This window comes from Gallinula chloropus (assembly GCF_964237585.1).
Source record: "Gallinula chloropus genome assembly, chromosome: 11".
NCBI classification, from domain to species: domain Eukaryota; kingdom Metazoa; phylum Chordata; class Aves; order Gruiformes; family Rallidae; genus Gallinula; species Gallinula chloropus.
In genome coordinates, this window is record NC_140096.1 from 8,334,562 (window position 1) to 8,351,066 (window position 16,505).

A 16,505-nucleotide genomic window follows, 5' to 3' on the forward strand; every position below is an offset into this window, starting at 1 on the left:
ACAGTCTTACTTTTAGTCATCTTGAGTTACACAGGGAGAATGCCACAGTCAGTGATTCCGCAATGTTACAACATACACTTAATCCTAATAAAGAGGGAGAGGCTGTGGCTAACAGGTTGTTTTTCATCTCATTTCATTTCTAAATAAGCTGATAGCCGGTTCTGAATCATGAGTTTGGAAGAGAACTTGTTGCATTTGTCAGGCCCAGCATTATTTACAGGAACGTTTAGGTTTCACCCTGGGGAGATACCCAGAATCTAAACCAAAATTGTGCTAACGTCAGTATCTGTGGGGTCACTATCTCACTTTATTTTGAAGTCATAACTCAGATTGTGATTGTCAAAAAGGCTCCTTTAATTTATGTACAGTTCAGATAAGCTTTGGAAGAATATGGACTGATTTCTCTGTGGGTTTTGTGTTATTTCCTACAGAACTAGCCTGAAGGTTTGTGTTTGGCACTGTGGCTTAGCCATTTGAATCCAGAATTCTCAAGCAGCTTGTGAAGAAGTGTTTTCTCAATTGTTTACTTACTTATTCTCCAGAAACCCTGAGTCCTGCCAGGATACTACACTTGTAATTGCTTTTTGTTCTAAAGATGGAATATTCTTTAGTATTCTTTAAAATACTCCATCCTTCCAGTTTCTAAAATTGAAGAACAGAGAACCTGCTGCACAAGGTGATAAAATACAATCTGATTTTACCTTCCTACTCTTCAGACGCTGTCCCACACTCTTCTCACTCCTGGTACACCTTGCAGCCTGGCTAGATGTAGCTATGCTAGGTAGCACTTTACTCAACAAAAGGTCCCACTAATCGAGGACAGAAAGTGCGTTTGTCACGGTGTGGGTCTGAAAGAGCCGTGGAAAAGATCAGTTAGAAATGGAGGAGAGCAATTAAGCAGGCAGTCAACCAGTGTCCCTTTGTGCCTGTAAGCCGAGTGTGCTTTGGCCCGTTTCCTCCGGCGTGTCCTTAGGGTATGCCTGGAGAAGGTCACTTTGGTGGGTGAAGCAGGGGATTGCTTCAGAAAGGGTCTTTAAATCGTTGCTCGTTAAATTCCTCCTCTGGCATGGCTTTGCTTTTATGACCTGCCCTTTCCGCGCCTGTCAGGTGAGGTGGAAGGTGTGTGGAGAAGCTAAAATTTCCGTACTGGTTAATCCCCTTGTGCCCTTTGCCTTCGTGGGTCCACGGAGCAGGCTAAGGAGGAATGAGAGGTGGGTGTGAATGGAGAGGGAGCTGTGAGCAGGGGCTCCGGGCAGGTGAATGAGGCAGCTAGGCAGTGGTTCCGTGGGGAGGTGGTGGGGTCAGGCAGGCGTGCGGTGCTCAGGAGATGGTCAGGGTGTGGTGAGGGGGGTGGCAGCTCTGTAGGTAGAAGACAGTGGGGCAGGTGTGTAAGTACTGGCAGAGGGGTTAGCGGGGCAAGGAGCGGGGGGCATGTCACAAGGGGAAAGGCAGGTGGCCAAGAGGTGCGTTGGGAGCGGTGCTGGAAGGGCTGCAGAGCCCGGTCGGGGGAGCGAGCTGAGGCGGGTGAGTGGCAGGGGAAGTGGATCGGGGTAAGGTGAGGTGTAGAGGGCAGGGGGTGTTTAGCAGGGGAAGTGGGCAGGAGGCCGAGCGGGGTTAGGCAGGTGGGTGTTCCCAAGGAAGTGGGCGCAGGGCCGGTGGAGGGTCAGCGGGCGGGGTGCGGCGGGGAAGCGGGCACGGGGCTGAGGCGGGCGGCGAGGGGCTGCCCCGGGGCGGGAGGTGCCGCATCGCCGGCGGCCCCGCCCAGGCTTCGGGGCAGCCCAGGGGCCGCGGTTCCCGGCAGGGCGGCGGGGGGCGGGCGGGAGGCGGCTGCGATAAAGGACCGTCCCGGCTGGCGCGGGCAGAACGGAGCGGCTCCGGCAGCAGCAGCTATGGGGATGCTCAGCCTGCCGGGCTTCCTCTCCTGCGGGAAGAAGAAGGTAGGGCGACTGGAGGAGGTGGCTGGCCGGGGACACCCGGGCAGGTGTAGGGTATGGGGACAGCAGGGCAGGTGTGGGGGTGCTCGGGCAGATGTGGAAATGCAGGCAGGTGGGGAGCATCTGAGCAGTTAGGGTATGGAGGTGCCCCGGTAGGCATAGGGGTGCTCAGGCAAATAGGGTGCAGATGCCTGGGCAGCTGTGAGAGGCTGAGCAGGTGATGTGTAGTGCACCTGGCCAGGTATGAAACTATCTGGGCATGGCGGGGGGGGGGGGGGGGGGGGGGGAGCACTGGGTAGGTAAAGAAAGATGAGGTGGAATGAGCACCTGGGCAGGTGTTTTTAAAGTGGACTTACAGGAGTGTGCTGGTATGGGGCATCTGGATGCGTGCAGGGGCAGGGTAGAGAAGTCTCCCTGGAGGTGCTGCCCCGAGGAGCTGACAGCACAAGGGACTAAGGTAGGAGCAGGGCAAGACTGGCCATGAAGATTGTTTGGACTCTCTGGTGTGAGCCTCTCTAACAGGTCCGTGCTGCCCTGCCAGGGATCAGCTGGACTGGCAGTGTACCTGTTTCTGCCAACCCTGCCTAGCTGCCCTGCCAGATGATGCCAAGGAGAAATGAGGATATGACTGCCCCTCTTGCCTATGGAGCGATCCCGAGCCTTCCTTCTTTTTCTCTTCCAAGGACTTCAGTTTGTCAAATGAAAAAGATGCCCATGCCAGTGACAGTGATGAGAACGTGGAGCGTGGCAACTGGTCGAACAAAGGCGACTACCTGCTCTCCATGGTGGGCTACGCCGTGGGCCTGGGAAATGTCTGGCGATTTCCCTACCTCACCTACCAGAATGGCGGAGGTACCTGTATGGAGTGGCAGTGTTGGGTGGGCACAGCTTGCTATACCCAAGGGAGAGGAGGGCCAGCTCTGATGTGGGGGCATGCTTTATCAAATCTCAGTGTGAGCATCACCCTGGGAACTGGGATAGTGCCTCATGATGGGAGCGGAAAGAGGAGCAAGAGACATCTCTGCTTTTTGGGTACCAGCTGAGGAGGGAAATAGTATTTCGTTTTCATTGCAGACTTCCACCTGAGAATTTCAGAACTCTTCTGATTTACTCATGACCAACATGCATCTTTTTGTTAGTGTGCCAATGTCCTCAGCTTACCTAAATAGCTGTTGTCCCTCCCCAGAGCTTAACTCCCAGATACGCTTATAGAGAGCAATTGAATTCCCTCTCAACCTTTGTTTTGTTAGGCAAACAAGCTAAGCTGGAATAATTATCCAAGCTTAATAATTGTCCCCATCAAATACTTGGGAAATGAGAGGCAGAGAGCTTCTACCTGCTTATACAATGAACTAGTGCGAAGCCAAACAGGGGCACCGGCTTCCTTGGCTGCTATGCTGGAGCTTTGTCTTCTTACCAGGCAACCACTGGTAACTAAGGAGTTCATATGTCAAGGAACTGCAGAGGACTTACTTGTGTAAGTCTTGTACTTGTTCTGCCTGACAGTCACTGCAAGTAAAATTCCGGACTGTAAATGCACCACAGCCCATACAGCAGCAGGTGGAACACAAGGTGGCATTCTTGGTATAGAAGTTTTCTGGGAGTGCGTTTCACCCCATTCAGTTACAGCTTTGTTGAAGAAAATTGTAAGAATAAGCGACTTTAGCCCTTCTACCAGATATTTTTCCTAATCAGCCACAGCAGAAAGCTTTGCAATAAAAGCATATTTGTGCTGCTGCTGGTATCCCGCTCTGTGCCCCTTGCCCATGATTAATACAGACAACTGTCACATCCTTGTTTCGAAACACAGGAATAATCCAGTTAATTCTGTGGGGCTATTCACTTCCTTAAATTACAGCAGGTATTTGCAGTTCCTTGCAGAACTGGGTCCTCGTTTGCTTTAAGTTCATTGCGAGTGAAGAAGACAGATTTCTCTGGGGATATCAGGTTGTGTTTAGGAAACCTGTGCTCTCACTTGCCCTGTCTTCTGTGCGCACACAAAGAAATGCCAGTGCCTTTCACAGAACAGGGCTGTCATTGATATCAGGTTAATGTGCACTTTAAAATGGACTCAAACAAGAGCCATGCTGAGATGTTGTTTGACACAGGAGTCAGCCAACCATAGAAAATAAAATTTCGTGCTTTGATGTCTAGAAGCTACTCAAACAGGGCAGTGGCAAATAACAGCTAAATACATGAAGGAATGATTCTGTTCCTTTTTAAATTAAAGTCTGGAAGATGAACTACAAAGCCAATGGAACACTGCTTAGCTGTAGGCACCTGCTTGTACTAGAGCAGTGTGTTTTCAATAGATTTTTGTAAGATCCTTTTAATTCTATAAGAAGCCATCCCTTGTAAACCACCAGTTCTCCTCATAATCTGTGTCTCTTCATTGCACATAGTATTTTAAGTTTACAGAAAACAGGATTTACAAACAAATCTCTGTATTCTGCAAAAAGCAGGAAAACCCACGGTGGGATATTTGAGCTGGGGGAAAAGGGGGGCTGTAAAATGTGATAGATCTGTGGTGAATACTGAAAGATTCATTGTTTTCTGTGTTTGTGGTGGTGGTTGGTTTGTTTTCTCCTCTCAGGTGCTTTTCTAATCCCGTACACACTGATGTTGGCATTAGCTGGCTTGCCCTTATTTTTCATGGAGTGTTCCCTCGGACAGTTTGCCAGTTTAGGTCCAATTTCTGTATGGAGAATATTGCCATTGTTTCAAGGTTGGTATTATGTTTTTTTAGATTTTTTTTTTTCAATTCTAGTAATCAACAGATGTGAGTTAATGATTTCTTCAAAGTTACTGATTCTGAGAGGCCAGCTTCCATGTAAAGAATATTCTCAATGTTACAAGGTCAGTATTACATTATCAGGTATCTTCCTCATTATTCCATTAATAAACAGCTGGGGATTAAAGATTTCCCCAAGAAGGCTGTGAATTATGAGGGGAGTTATCAATGTTTCTCCTGAGCATACAATCCTACCTGCAGCTGTCTGGGCAGAATGAAATCACAGCTTTCTGTGTGAGGGGAAAACCTCAGTTAAACACCTGGCACTGCATGTGACAGACAAAGTAACTCTTAGAAGTTGACTTTTATCACTGTTTTGTGACAGGGTATGCCCTGTGTAGCTTGCAGGGCAGTTCCATCTCGGATGGGCTCATTCTCTGTTTGGCTGCTAGCATTGGCAAAGGCATGTGGGTCTGATTCCTTTATGCGATGCTGTGCTGTGTTCATCCAACGCACTGCCCAGGGAGTCATCTGCTGGTGTGATAACATAGGCTAGGCTCTGGCTTTGTAGGGTCAGGTGCCTCTCATCCTAAGAGAAATCGTTGCACTCTGTATTGGTGCAGTGGCAAACTGCTCTCTGCGAGGGTTTAAATTTCTTGGGGGAGATTTGTGTGTTTGGAAACAACTAACCCTGTGCTTTAGTCACCCCTGTCCATTCAGGTCCTGTATTGATGGGTGTAAAGGACTATGCAAATGGTCTTGTTTGTCCTCTTTATCTACCAGAGGAACAAGGAAGTTTCTTTCTGATGCAATAAGAATTTTACTTGTCACCTACAGAAACAGAAGGGATTATTGTCTGGCTGGTTGACTAAACACTTGCTTTTCGCCAGTCTTTGGTGTGTAGTGCAAATAAACTTTCACAAGAGCAGTGTAATTAACTTGAATACAAAAGTCTATAGACATGGCAAATAGTTCATGTGTCTGTGAAGATATAAACTTAAATATAGACTCTAAGATGATTTGGACAGCTTAACAGACTTTCCCTAACTCACAGAACAAAGTTCACTTCAATGAAGAAGAACAGTATTACTAACGTAGATTTACTGTTCTGGGTTTTTTCTTATTTATTGGCAAAACTATTAATTATAATGGAATCTTTAAAATAGTTTAATTCATTTGAAGTTTTTGTATAGTTTCTTCTACTTCACTAAGCAATCAAAGCTTCCCACTGAACTAGGAGAGAACAAAATATTGAACTTCTCCTTTAGGCTTGGACTTAGCAAGTGGCCCGACTTTTTCTGTGGGCTTGATTCAAAATCTGTCAAAACCACATTTGAGATGGTCAGTTTGGATCATAACCCTCACTTCATGGCTTTTACCCTTTCCCTGTTTGCTTGCTATTAAAAAACCAAATAAAACCCAACCTCAACTTTTTCCCAAGCAGTCCTTTAAAAGTCAAGAAGCCAAGTGAAGGCAGTTCTTTTTTTGTTTCATCCCAGGCTTGGCATAATTCAGACATTGCATCTTTCTTTTTCCCCAGGAGTGGGCATCACAATGGTCATCATCTCAACATTTGTGGCAATCTACTACAACGTTATCATCGCTTACGCGCTCTACTACTTGTTTGCCTCATTTCAAAAAGTGTTGCCATGGTCAGACTGCTTTTCCTGGGCAGATAATTTCTGCAGCAAAACACGACTAGGTACTGTACTTAACAGATAGGGCTTAGTAGTATGTTTTGGATGAGTGTACTTTACACTGTTTTCTGGGAGAAATTACAAGGGCCAGACCTGTGGCTTGAAAAGCCCTTCCCGGAGTTCTCTCTCTGAATACACAGGAGTGATTATTGTCTGTTTCCCATACGTTGGTTCTGGGTACTTGGGTGGTCTACAGAGAATTGGGCTGAAATCTGTTAGATCCTTTTTTATTCTTCCTCCTTTAAAATCCAAGGTTTCTTCTCATATCCATAGTCCCTGGAAATACTGTGTACCCACTTCATCGGGCCTCATGGCAAAGTAAATACCTTTCTTGCCTGAAGCAAGAGTATTGCTGTAGCTTTTATCTTGGATTCTTCCATTCTCCCTTGCCTGCCCTGTGGCTATGGTAATCCCGAGCACTAGCAAGGCACTGGTTTCACACTTTATTAGCTCTTTAGAATGCATCTCCATGCTATTGTTTCTGATGGTTGGCAGTATGTGTATGGCCAAACCCTTGTTATCTCCTCAGTTTCCATATGACTGGTTTAAGGCAAAAGGTGAAGTTTGAGATAACTAGTAGTTAGGAGCTGTAAACGCGTTTCTAAGTGTTAATGTGATTGTTACTATTAACCTTCTTACTCTTAACCATACATCTGAAAAATATCTTCTAAGATTCATAGGTTTCATACAATGAAGTTGAGATTGAACAAAAAGTTGACTCTTGCATATGGGCTACACAAATATTTTTATCCCAAAATTCGCAAGTGCTAGAAGAATATAAAACTGCAGTGATGAAGTTGTCCTGAAATAGGCTTCAACAAATTTTTTTCCTATAAATGTTGTTAGGGTGTTCTTTAGCTGAAGTTCTGACAAGAAAAATTCCAAACCCAAAAAACCCAAACAGCACCTGTACCCTCTTTCCTTACCTCCAAATGTTTAAAGAGCTCTAGTAAACCCTCTGTTGTAATAAGATTGTTGTTAGAGAGCGATCTCTGTGTAATCTTGGTTGGGGACAAAGGTTTTCATATAATAACTTAGGCCACAATCTTAACTATTCTCAGTTCTGAATTGTGGAAATATTCCTGACAATAAGTGCAAGGTGGAGCTGAACACACAAGGTTGTTACTTTGATTGGGAAACACCAAACACATCACAGGTCCTGGTGATCATTCAGGTTTGTTTATAAATATTTGCTAGTAGGCAAACTGAAGCTGTAACTGTTCAGAAAACACATCTGCTAAAAATAGTCTGATTTTTTTAAAAAATAGCCATCACTGTGTAAAACCCTTTTTTGCTTGCTTGCTTTCAGTAAGTGACTGCAATGCAACTGTAGATGGAGAAATCATTCATGCAAACTACTCATTCATCACAAGCAATAATCTCACGTGTATCAATGGCACCATCAACTACAAACCAGTGCAATTTCCCAGTGAGCAATACTGGAAGTAAGTAAATATTTAAAGGAATAGCTAAAAATGCATTTATAGTATATTGTATTATGTGACAAGGCTATGTTATGCCTTATCTTGGTGTTCAGAAACAATCTAGTCAAGGAAGGTGGGCATGCAAATCTGCATGGGGAAACTTAAAATTTAATTGATGAGTCTATGCCCTTAAATAAATATATATATATAGAGAGAGAGAGAGAGAGAGAAGCAAGAGTAAAATGGAGTAATTTCTAGTTTGCTACAGTCCAGAAGGGACTACTTAGCATCTTTATGTATAGCATATAGTTTTTCCAGGAGTTATTGTGCAAAATAGATGCACTTTATTCTGAATCTGGGCCTATTGTGAAATTACCATTTCTTTAGCCATGTGGTTTCAATTTGCTTCCTGTTTCTGGGAGCTGATTCTTCTTATGGGCTCTTTTACCATCAGAATGTCATGGTTAACACACAAGAGCCGAGGCAGGCCTGATGGGAGGGTGTCTGCAAAGCTGAGGGCTGGTAGACTTTAAAAAGAGGGGAAAAATGCAGTTGAATAGTTTTTTCAGCACCAATCATGCAGTTCTATCTGCACCCTTATGGAAGCTGCCACAGGGTCTTGTAATATTTGCAAAGCCCAGCTCGCTTTCCTTCAAGAAGTGGCTGAAGAGGAGTGCGTGCTGCTGCCTGCCTCTCCTCACTGCAGTGTTCTGTGCTTGCAGCAAAGTGGCCCTTCAGCGCTCCAGTGGTTTGGATGAGACCGGACACATTGTGTGGTACCTGGCACTCTGCCTCCTCCTCTCCTGGATGATTGTTGGAGCTGCGTTGTTTAAAGGAATAAAATCTTCTGGAAAGGTAAGCTAGGAAGGAGCTAGCAGACTTTTGGCCTGATCCTGCCCTTCCAATGTCAGCTAGACCCAGGAAGGTCCAGCACAAGGCAGGTTGCAGTGCCAAACCGCCTACTCTCCGCTGGACTCAGCGTTAGGCTTGCCTTCTGCTCCTTGGCTTTGTGACTGTTACATAAAATGAGTAAAGTGCTGACTACACAGCAGTTACTTACAGATGGATCTCTTGGCTTCATGAGGGCTGCCATGTATTTGGGGAGCTTGCTGTCAAGCAGGTGATTCCAGCAGAGCTTTGGCAGTCATTGGGCCTGTTATGATGGACAGATACATATGACTGCACATGCATGCAACACACCCTGGGAACACCCGGTAATTATTTGCACCTCCAGACTAGTTCAGATGTTTGGACAATACAGGTCAAGTCCTGCAAACAGATGTGTGTGTGCAGGTTCCTGCCAGGTTGTGAAATGAAACTCAAGACTTCAAACTGTTTTTAGAGCCCAGGTACATATGTGCTTGTTTTCAGACTTGGGCTCTGCTGGCTGGTCCTGTGTGGAGCCAGGAGATGGACTTGATGATCCTTATAGGTCTCTTCCCCAAATCAGTATATTCTATGAATTCCCATTTCCATGGGCTCTAGCATGTCTGCCTGGAGTTTTCCCTTGGTCAGTTGGCTCCTCTCCAGACTTCAGGCAGGCTGAATTTAATTTTTCCCTGCCTGATGCCCATTTTTGTGATTTAGCTCCTTCCTCCCTGTGCTCCTTTCTTACCTCCGTGTTGCATGTCCACACTTCCATTTTCCACATTTCCATTTCGTACTACTACACTCCATTGCCTTCATTGTTTCTCTTGCCCATTCTGCACTGACTTCTGCACCACCCATCTCCCCGCCCTGCACTCCCTCCTCAGATTCATTCTTTCCTTGTGCCTTTCCATAGTTGCTCTCTGCCCACCTTCCTTTCCTCAATCTGATGTTTCCTATTCTGCTTTCTATTTGGAGCTTTCTGCCCTCTGCCTCAGCAATTCAGGGTGGAGTTATCTGTACTTTCCCAGCCACAGTTGTTCTCCCAGGTGGCTCCTCTTAAACTTGCATTCTTTGGGTTCCTGGCAATTGGCTCTTCCTGTTGTCACTTCACTTCTGGCATGAAGGTAAGCCTCTTTGATGAGTAAGGTAAGACTCAGAAGACTCCAGCTGGGCAGGAAGAAGGGAAAGATGAAAAGCTGGGAGCATTGAGTATTCCAGGCAAAAATGAAGGAGATCTTCAGAAATGGCAGATTCACTGTATGATGGTGCAATGCTATGGCTTGGTGTAACCAGCAGTACCGGGTCAATTACCTGTCTGCGTAACACTGAAACTAAGACTTGAGAAACAAAAGTATTGTTGAATGTAGCCTGCCCGATGATAACACTGCTTAGCTCTGCTTCTGGCCTGGATCCATTGTGCTAGAAAATGTGTAGATAAACAACAAAAAGGATCTGTGTCTGAAAGAACCTAAAAGTCCTTGTTCCCAGTAACAAAAGCTTCCAGAATGGCTTACCTTTCTTTTTTTTTTTCTTTTTACTTTTTTAACCTTCCCAGTTCCAGCAGGAAATAATTCCATCCTGGTCACCGAATTTTGTATGTCTGCCAGTTCGCATTTGCTAGAAGTATTGCCTAGCAAGACACCTCTGGAGTAGTTTAAGTCCAGGCCTTGCTACAGCAGTAAATCATGTTAGAAAGCACATTTATGAAGTTGGTCAAGTGCTATCTGAAAAGTGGATGTGTGGCTTGGGCCTTCTGCTTCTGCTGGAATGCAGCTCCAGAACTTGCTAAGCCAGATAGTTTAGTGCTTGGCATGCCTTTGCTTCCCTGGTCACCTGTTTTTCATTTGCAACAGCAGACCTTAGCCTAAAACTTAGCCATTCCTCCAGCATGGAGGTCTGTGCATCCCCTCACTTCTAATGTGTGTTCCTGCCTTTCTTTCTGCAGGTTGTCTACTTCACTGCGCTCTTCCCCTATGTCATCCTGCTCATCTTGCTGGTGCGAGGTGCCACCCTGGAAGGTGCTCTGGATGGCATCGAATACTACATTGGGAGGCAGTCCAACATCACCAAGCTGATGGAGGCAGAGGTGAGAGGTAGTGTCACCCCGTGACATGCTTCTGTGGCTCTACAGACTCGTCACAGAGCAGCTTCTTTTTAATCCAGTCAGGGTCTTCGTGTCCTGCCCCGCATTTTGTCTCTGCAGCTGGCTTCTGTTTTTTTTAGCAACTCCTATTCCAGATACTCATAACCTAAAAATTAGCCACCCTCTTCTCTCTCCCTCCCACATCAGATAGCGATGACAACTGTGGTATTTCCTCTGAGCAGCTCTCAGCAGTCATGTTGAAGTTTAATCTTAGCAAGGCCTGCTGAGAAGGTTCTTGTTGTAGGATCAAGAATTGCTCTTGCATGTGTCCCACTTGCTTTTGTTACTAATAATTTCAGGGGACTTCATCAGAAGGTTGGGGGGACCTATGTGTTTGAAATTCAGGCTCTGCCTTGGCCAGGGAATTGGTTTTGGGAAATTAGGTGGACTGGGGAGGGCACCTTGTTGCAAAGGAAGTCTGGATTTATATTTTTTTTTCTGTTCTGGCTTATGCCAACATTAGTTCAGCTTTACCAAAACCAGACAGAAAGTGTTATATGTATTTGTGGTACTTTATGTGAACACTGTGCTGAGGGCTGTAGCACAGGCAGCAGTGGTTTTTCTGGGTTGCAGTGTGAGGAACACTAGTGGGAGAGCACATGGAAGGACTCAATCCTGCAACCTGGTTCTGGTTTTCCTCATTTATTGGCACTGTGACAAGGTTTGTATCTTGACAACCTGTATATGTGAATGAATTAAGTCTCTTCAGGGTTAGCCCAGTAAGGTTTAAAATTTAGCAATGTACTTGGGATGTGACCTTCAGAAATTAGAGGAAATACTGCTTGTGCTTGAGACATCCAGGTCATGCCATATCCCACTTACTCTAAATTTAAAATGAGATAGAATTAGGTATTCAGGCTAAAGATAGAAAACCTCTGGAGCTTCAACAGAGGGCAGGCTTTTAAATGCTTGTGATACGTACTGTAACTCCTACAATAATTCTCATGTTCTTATTTCTGGTAGGTTTGGAAAGATGCAGCCACCCAGATATTCTACTCCCTGTCTGTGGCATGGGGGGGGCTTGTTGCTTTATCTTCATACAATAAGTTCCACAACAACTGCTACTCAGATGCCATTTTAGTTTGTGTAACCAACTGTGCTACCAGCGTGTTTGCTGGGTTTGCAATATTCTCCATCTTGGGACACATGGCGTTTGTGTCTGAGAGACCTGTCTCAGAGGTGGTGGACTCAGGTAAGCTGGTTGTTACACTGTTGGTGTTGGGACTTCCTTTGACCAAGGCATGACAATAACCTCCTTCCTTCCACTGTTTTCCAGGATTTGATCTGGCGTTTGTAGCCTACCCAGAGGCTCTCTCCAAGTTACCAGTTTCTCCTCTGTGGTCCTTCTTGTTTTTCTTCATGCTCCTGCTCTTGGGCCTTGACTCCCAGTTTGCCACTATAGGTGAGTGGGGTTTTTAAGAACTCAGTGTTTTTCAAATGGATGTTACCTTTCTTAATTGTGCTGCTTAAACCTCACACCTCTTCCTTTGCAGAAACACTTACAACCACTGTACAGGATATCTATCCAGAAATGATGAAAAAGCTAAGAATCCCCATAACGCTGGGTGTGTGCATATTGCTCTTCTTGATTGGTCTTATCTGTGTCACTCAGGTAAGATACTAAGTTCACTTTTGGTGGTGGGTTTAGTTGTGCTGCAAATGGTAAACTCAGGTCAAAATATCCTTTCCAACTGTTCCTACTTGCATGGATTGATCTGAGACACTGGAATTCTGCCAGTGTGCCTGGACATGCAAATAAGAATTTATCAGAGGGAAGCTTGAAGAACCAAAGTTTTTCTGTGACTACTGAACTGAGATGTGCTTTTAGATAGAAGGGCTGTACGGAGACTGCCAACCAGCACCCTGATTTACTGCTCCTTGGTTCAGGAGGTTTTGTGTCATCTCAAGCATGCGCTTACTGTGGGTACTGCTATCAGATGCTGGTGGGATCTTTTTGTTTGGAACTAAGTACCAAATAGGGCAGGGTTTGAGAAATAGCCTATTCACATCGTAAGCTATTAGCTTGCAAGCATCTGTAGGTTGCATGGCTACTTCTCCTACGTGTGTGTGTGTGTGTGTGTGTATACTGTGTAAAATTTGTTGAGGCAATTGCTTTCAAGGCTATATGAAGGATCATTGCAACAACTCCATGTAGAGATGCAGACTTCACATATGCAATTAGACAGAGTGTGAAGAAGGTAACTGTGGTGACTAGATATGTGCTTTGCTTGACCATACAACTAAGTTATGAAACATGATGGCAGGGAAGCTTGCAGAGGACATGTGATGTAATAGAGTGAAATGGTTTAAAGCTTCTTTGCTGCTCTTTGATCCTGTTGCTGTATGCTGGTGTTTAAAGCTGAGTTTAACCCACATGGCAAACTTGTGTGTGTAGGAGTCTACAAGCCTCCCAGAACTGATTACTGGTATAGCCGTTGCTGTACCTCAGTATTAAGACTTCAGCACCAGCTTTAATGCTGTAAGCTCCAAATTTAAATCTTGCTTTCAGCTGTTTATATAGAGTGTGCATATACATATCTCCTGTAATGAGTACGCAGATCTACAGTAAGCAAAATAATGTTCACAAATGTGAACTTAACTCAGACTGGTGATTGCTTAAACTGGCTTGAACAACACAGCTTATTTTATTTGCATAAAGAGTTCACTGGGAATAGGAATGATTTACCTCACCTTTTTTTATTTTCTGTATTCCTACAGGCAGGAATTTACTGGGTTAACCTAATAGATCACTTCTGTGCAGGATGGGGAATCCTTATTGCAGCTGTCCTGGAGATAATAGGCATTATCTACATTTATGGTAAATTATTTACATTGAAAAAAAAATCCATTATTTGACCATGTGGTTCTGGGCACAATGTATATTAAGCATTAATTGCCACATTAAAGAATTTATAACTAAACTGCCTGAAAAGCTTTAATAGTTACCACAGAACTGGGGGAACTGACCTTGCCCATGCCTTTCTCCTATCCCTTTTGAGTAACCACACCTGCCAGTGAGGCACCTGCTTTACACAATGCAACCTGCAATTGTCTTTCAACAGGAGGAAACAGGTTCATTGAAGACATTGAAATGATGATTGGAAAGAAGAGCCGTTCATTCTGGCTGTGGTGGAGAATGTGCTGGTTTTTCATTACTCCGGTGCTGTTAATGGTGAGTGTAGATGACTTGTGCTTAGTGTGACAAAACTTAATTTGATATTGGAGAGGTTTGCTTGTGAAGATTCAGGGCTGAATGCCCAGGCCCTGTGTGAGAAGGAAGGGAATGGCTGCGCTAGTGAAGTGAGCTACGTGCTATCTATGCTTTCTGATAGATACCACCCCTCCTTGGGTCCCCTCCAGGAGAGGCTGGACCTTCACACCAGTTAGTGACAGACACAGTCCATTTTACCAGCAGGTTTACCTTGGTTTCAGACAGAAAATGTTTTGAAACCCCAGACTTATATTTTTTTCCCCTTTGAGGGAAATCCCATTTTCAGGACAGAGCCCTGGCTTGGGTTTGTTCTCTGGATGTCCAGCTGTTCCCCTGTCTGAGACTTCTTGGGGTTTTTTTTGTCCTGCTGTATGTGTCTGTTACTCCTGTACTTCTAATAGTGGGTTTAGATGGTTAGATTATGTTACTGTGAGAGAATTCATTAACATCCCAAATCCAGGAGCAGTGGCGAGTCACTCTGGACAACACATTACCTTTACCCAGTCAGACTCCATTTCAGAAAATGTTGCTCCTAAAAAGTGTCTTATTTCTGCAGAAATATAAACTATAGGAAGAAAGATACTGTGCTCGTGCAGCACCATATGTTCTCCAGCATAAAATTTCAACAGAACCCAGACATCAAGTCCTGTTTAAACATAGACGTACTGTGAGTGGTAAGGTGCACACCAGTGTCATCTTCAACTCTTACTATGTGACCATAACTGAACACCAAATCTTGCACAGCCACTGTCACACACATGCAGATATTTAGATAGCCCCATTTTTTTAACCATCTTGGAAATATGGTTCAAGTTAGCTGGAAATCTGTTGTTCTCTCCTAAACTTTCTGCCATTTTTTTTTTATAGGCAATTTTGGTCTGGTCTTTGGTCACATTTTCACCTCCCACTTATGGCTCGGTGTCATATCCAACCTGGGGAACTGCTGTTGGCTGGTGCATGATTATCTTCTGTGTCATCTGGATTCCCATTGTTGCTATTGTAAAAATAGTTAAAGCTGAAGGAAATCTTTGTCAGGTAAGGGCACAAAAAAGCTGTTGTAGACTCAAATTTTGTTTTCCTTGGCATTATCAGTAACACTCTGTGCTTTCTTCTCAAAAAAATATTCTCTACTTTGAGGTGTTCATTAATTGTTTTTTTTAGACCCAAACACATATCTGGTAGTTGCTTCAGAGGCAAACTTACCTTACTGTGTTCAGAGAAGGTAAAGTCTAATTCTCTGGGAGTGCACCCATATATTCAAGAGTGATTTCTGTACGGACACCTCCCCCCCACTGCAGTTTGTGCTGCTGTTCCAGCTGCTTTAAATTTCGTGAAGAGTTTCTAGTACTTTCTATCCCTATATTTTTTTTCTGGAATCTTGCCTTTCATTCTTCACAGAAACTAGCAAGTGTGAGATCCAGGGTATGCTCTTCTTGCCAAGCTTTGCCAAAGAGTCCTGTTGGACAGTTTTCCCTACTTTCTTGGCTTCAGTGTCCAAAATCACAGACTGGTTTGGGCTGGAAGGAACCTTTAAAGCCCATCTAATTCCACTTCCCTGTCATGGGCAGGGATGCCCTCCACTAGCCCAGGTTGCACAAAGCTCCATCTAACCTGGACGTGAATACTGCTGGGGATCCAGCGGCATCCACAGCTTCTCTGGGCACCCTGTGCCAAGGCCTCCCCACCCTCACTCATATTTCTTCCTAATATCTAATCTAAATGTGCCTTCCTTCTGTTTAAAGCCATTACCTCTTGTCTAATCACTCTGTGCCCCTCCATGTTCCCCTCCACCTTTCTTGTTGGCCCCTTTAGGTACTGGGCAGATAAGATCTGTCCAGAGCCTTCTCTTCTCCAGCCTGAACAACTCCAACTCTCTCAGCATTTCTCTTATGAAGATGGGCTCCAGCCCTCCGATCATCTACTGAACCCAAAGGCGTTCGAAGTTACTTTAAACTTTGGTGATTTGTTTGCCACTGGTTTAGATGTAGGACAGCTGTAGAGTTACAGCTTTATTGAGCTTTAAAACCAGCCCAGGCTAAGGTGAGACATCAAACCCTTCTTGTTCTTCCTTTCCAGCGCATCGCAAGCTGCTGCAGACCTGCTGCAAACTGGGGTCCTTACTTGGAATGTCACAGGGGAGAAAGATACAGCCATATCGTAGATCCCAAAAAGGAAAAAGAACACGAGATCCCTACTGTGTCTGCCTTTGTGTACACTCAGCAATGAGATGGCCACTCGGATGACAGATTTCTAACACATGTGTGGGTTTTGTACTTTGACTATTAGAAAGTGATGATGATGCAAAATGACAACAAAAAGCAAATCAACCCCCTGCTCTTCAAACCCCAGCCTCTGAATGAAAGCAAGCCATATTATTTATTTTTAGTGCTGTATGTTTGGGGAGGAACAGGTAAGTTAGACAAGGAGATTTCGCCAGATATTTAGGTTAAGAGGGCAGGAAATGCACTGCAGGCTCCTCAGGGTGATGGACTGGG

General features: G+C 44.8%; 1 protein-coding gene across 1 annotated transcript; it reads left to right on the top strand.

Annotated features, from left to right (window-relative positions):
* Nucleotides 1-1,889: 1,889 nt before the first annotated feature.
* SLC6A14 (solute carrier family 6 member 14) lies at nt 1,890-16,236 on the top strand (the record flags this gene model as incomplete). The annotated part of the gene is made up of 14 exons (XM_084269119.1): nt 1,890-1,937; nt 2,618-2,786; nt 4,528-4,659; nt 6,206-6,367; nt 7,672-7,807; nt 8,509-8,641; nt 10,602-10,742; nt 11,763-11,991; nt 12,076-12,201; nt 12,293-12,411; nt 13,518-13,617; nt 13,862-13,971; nt 14,878-15,045; nt 16,087-16,236. 14 exons carry the CDS (start codon nt 1,890-1,892, stop codon nt 16,234-16,236), a joined length of 1,923 nt encoding a protein of 640 aa, XP_084125245.1.
* Nucleotides 16,237-16,505: the final 269 nt, after the last annotated feature.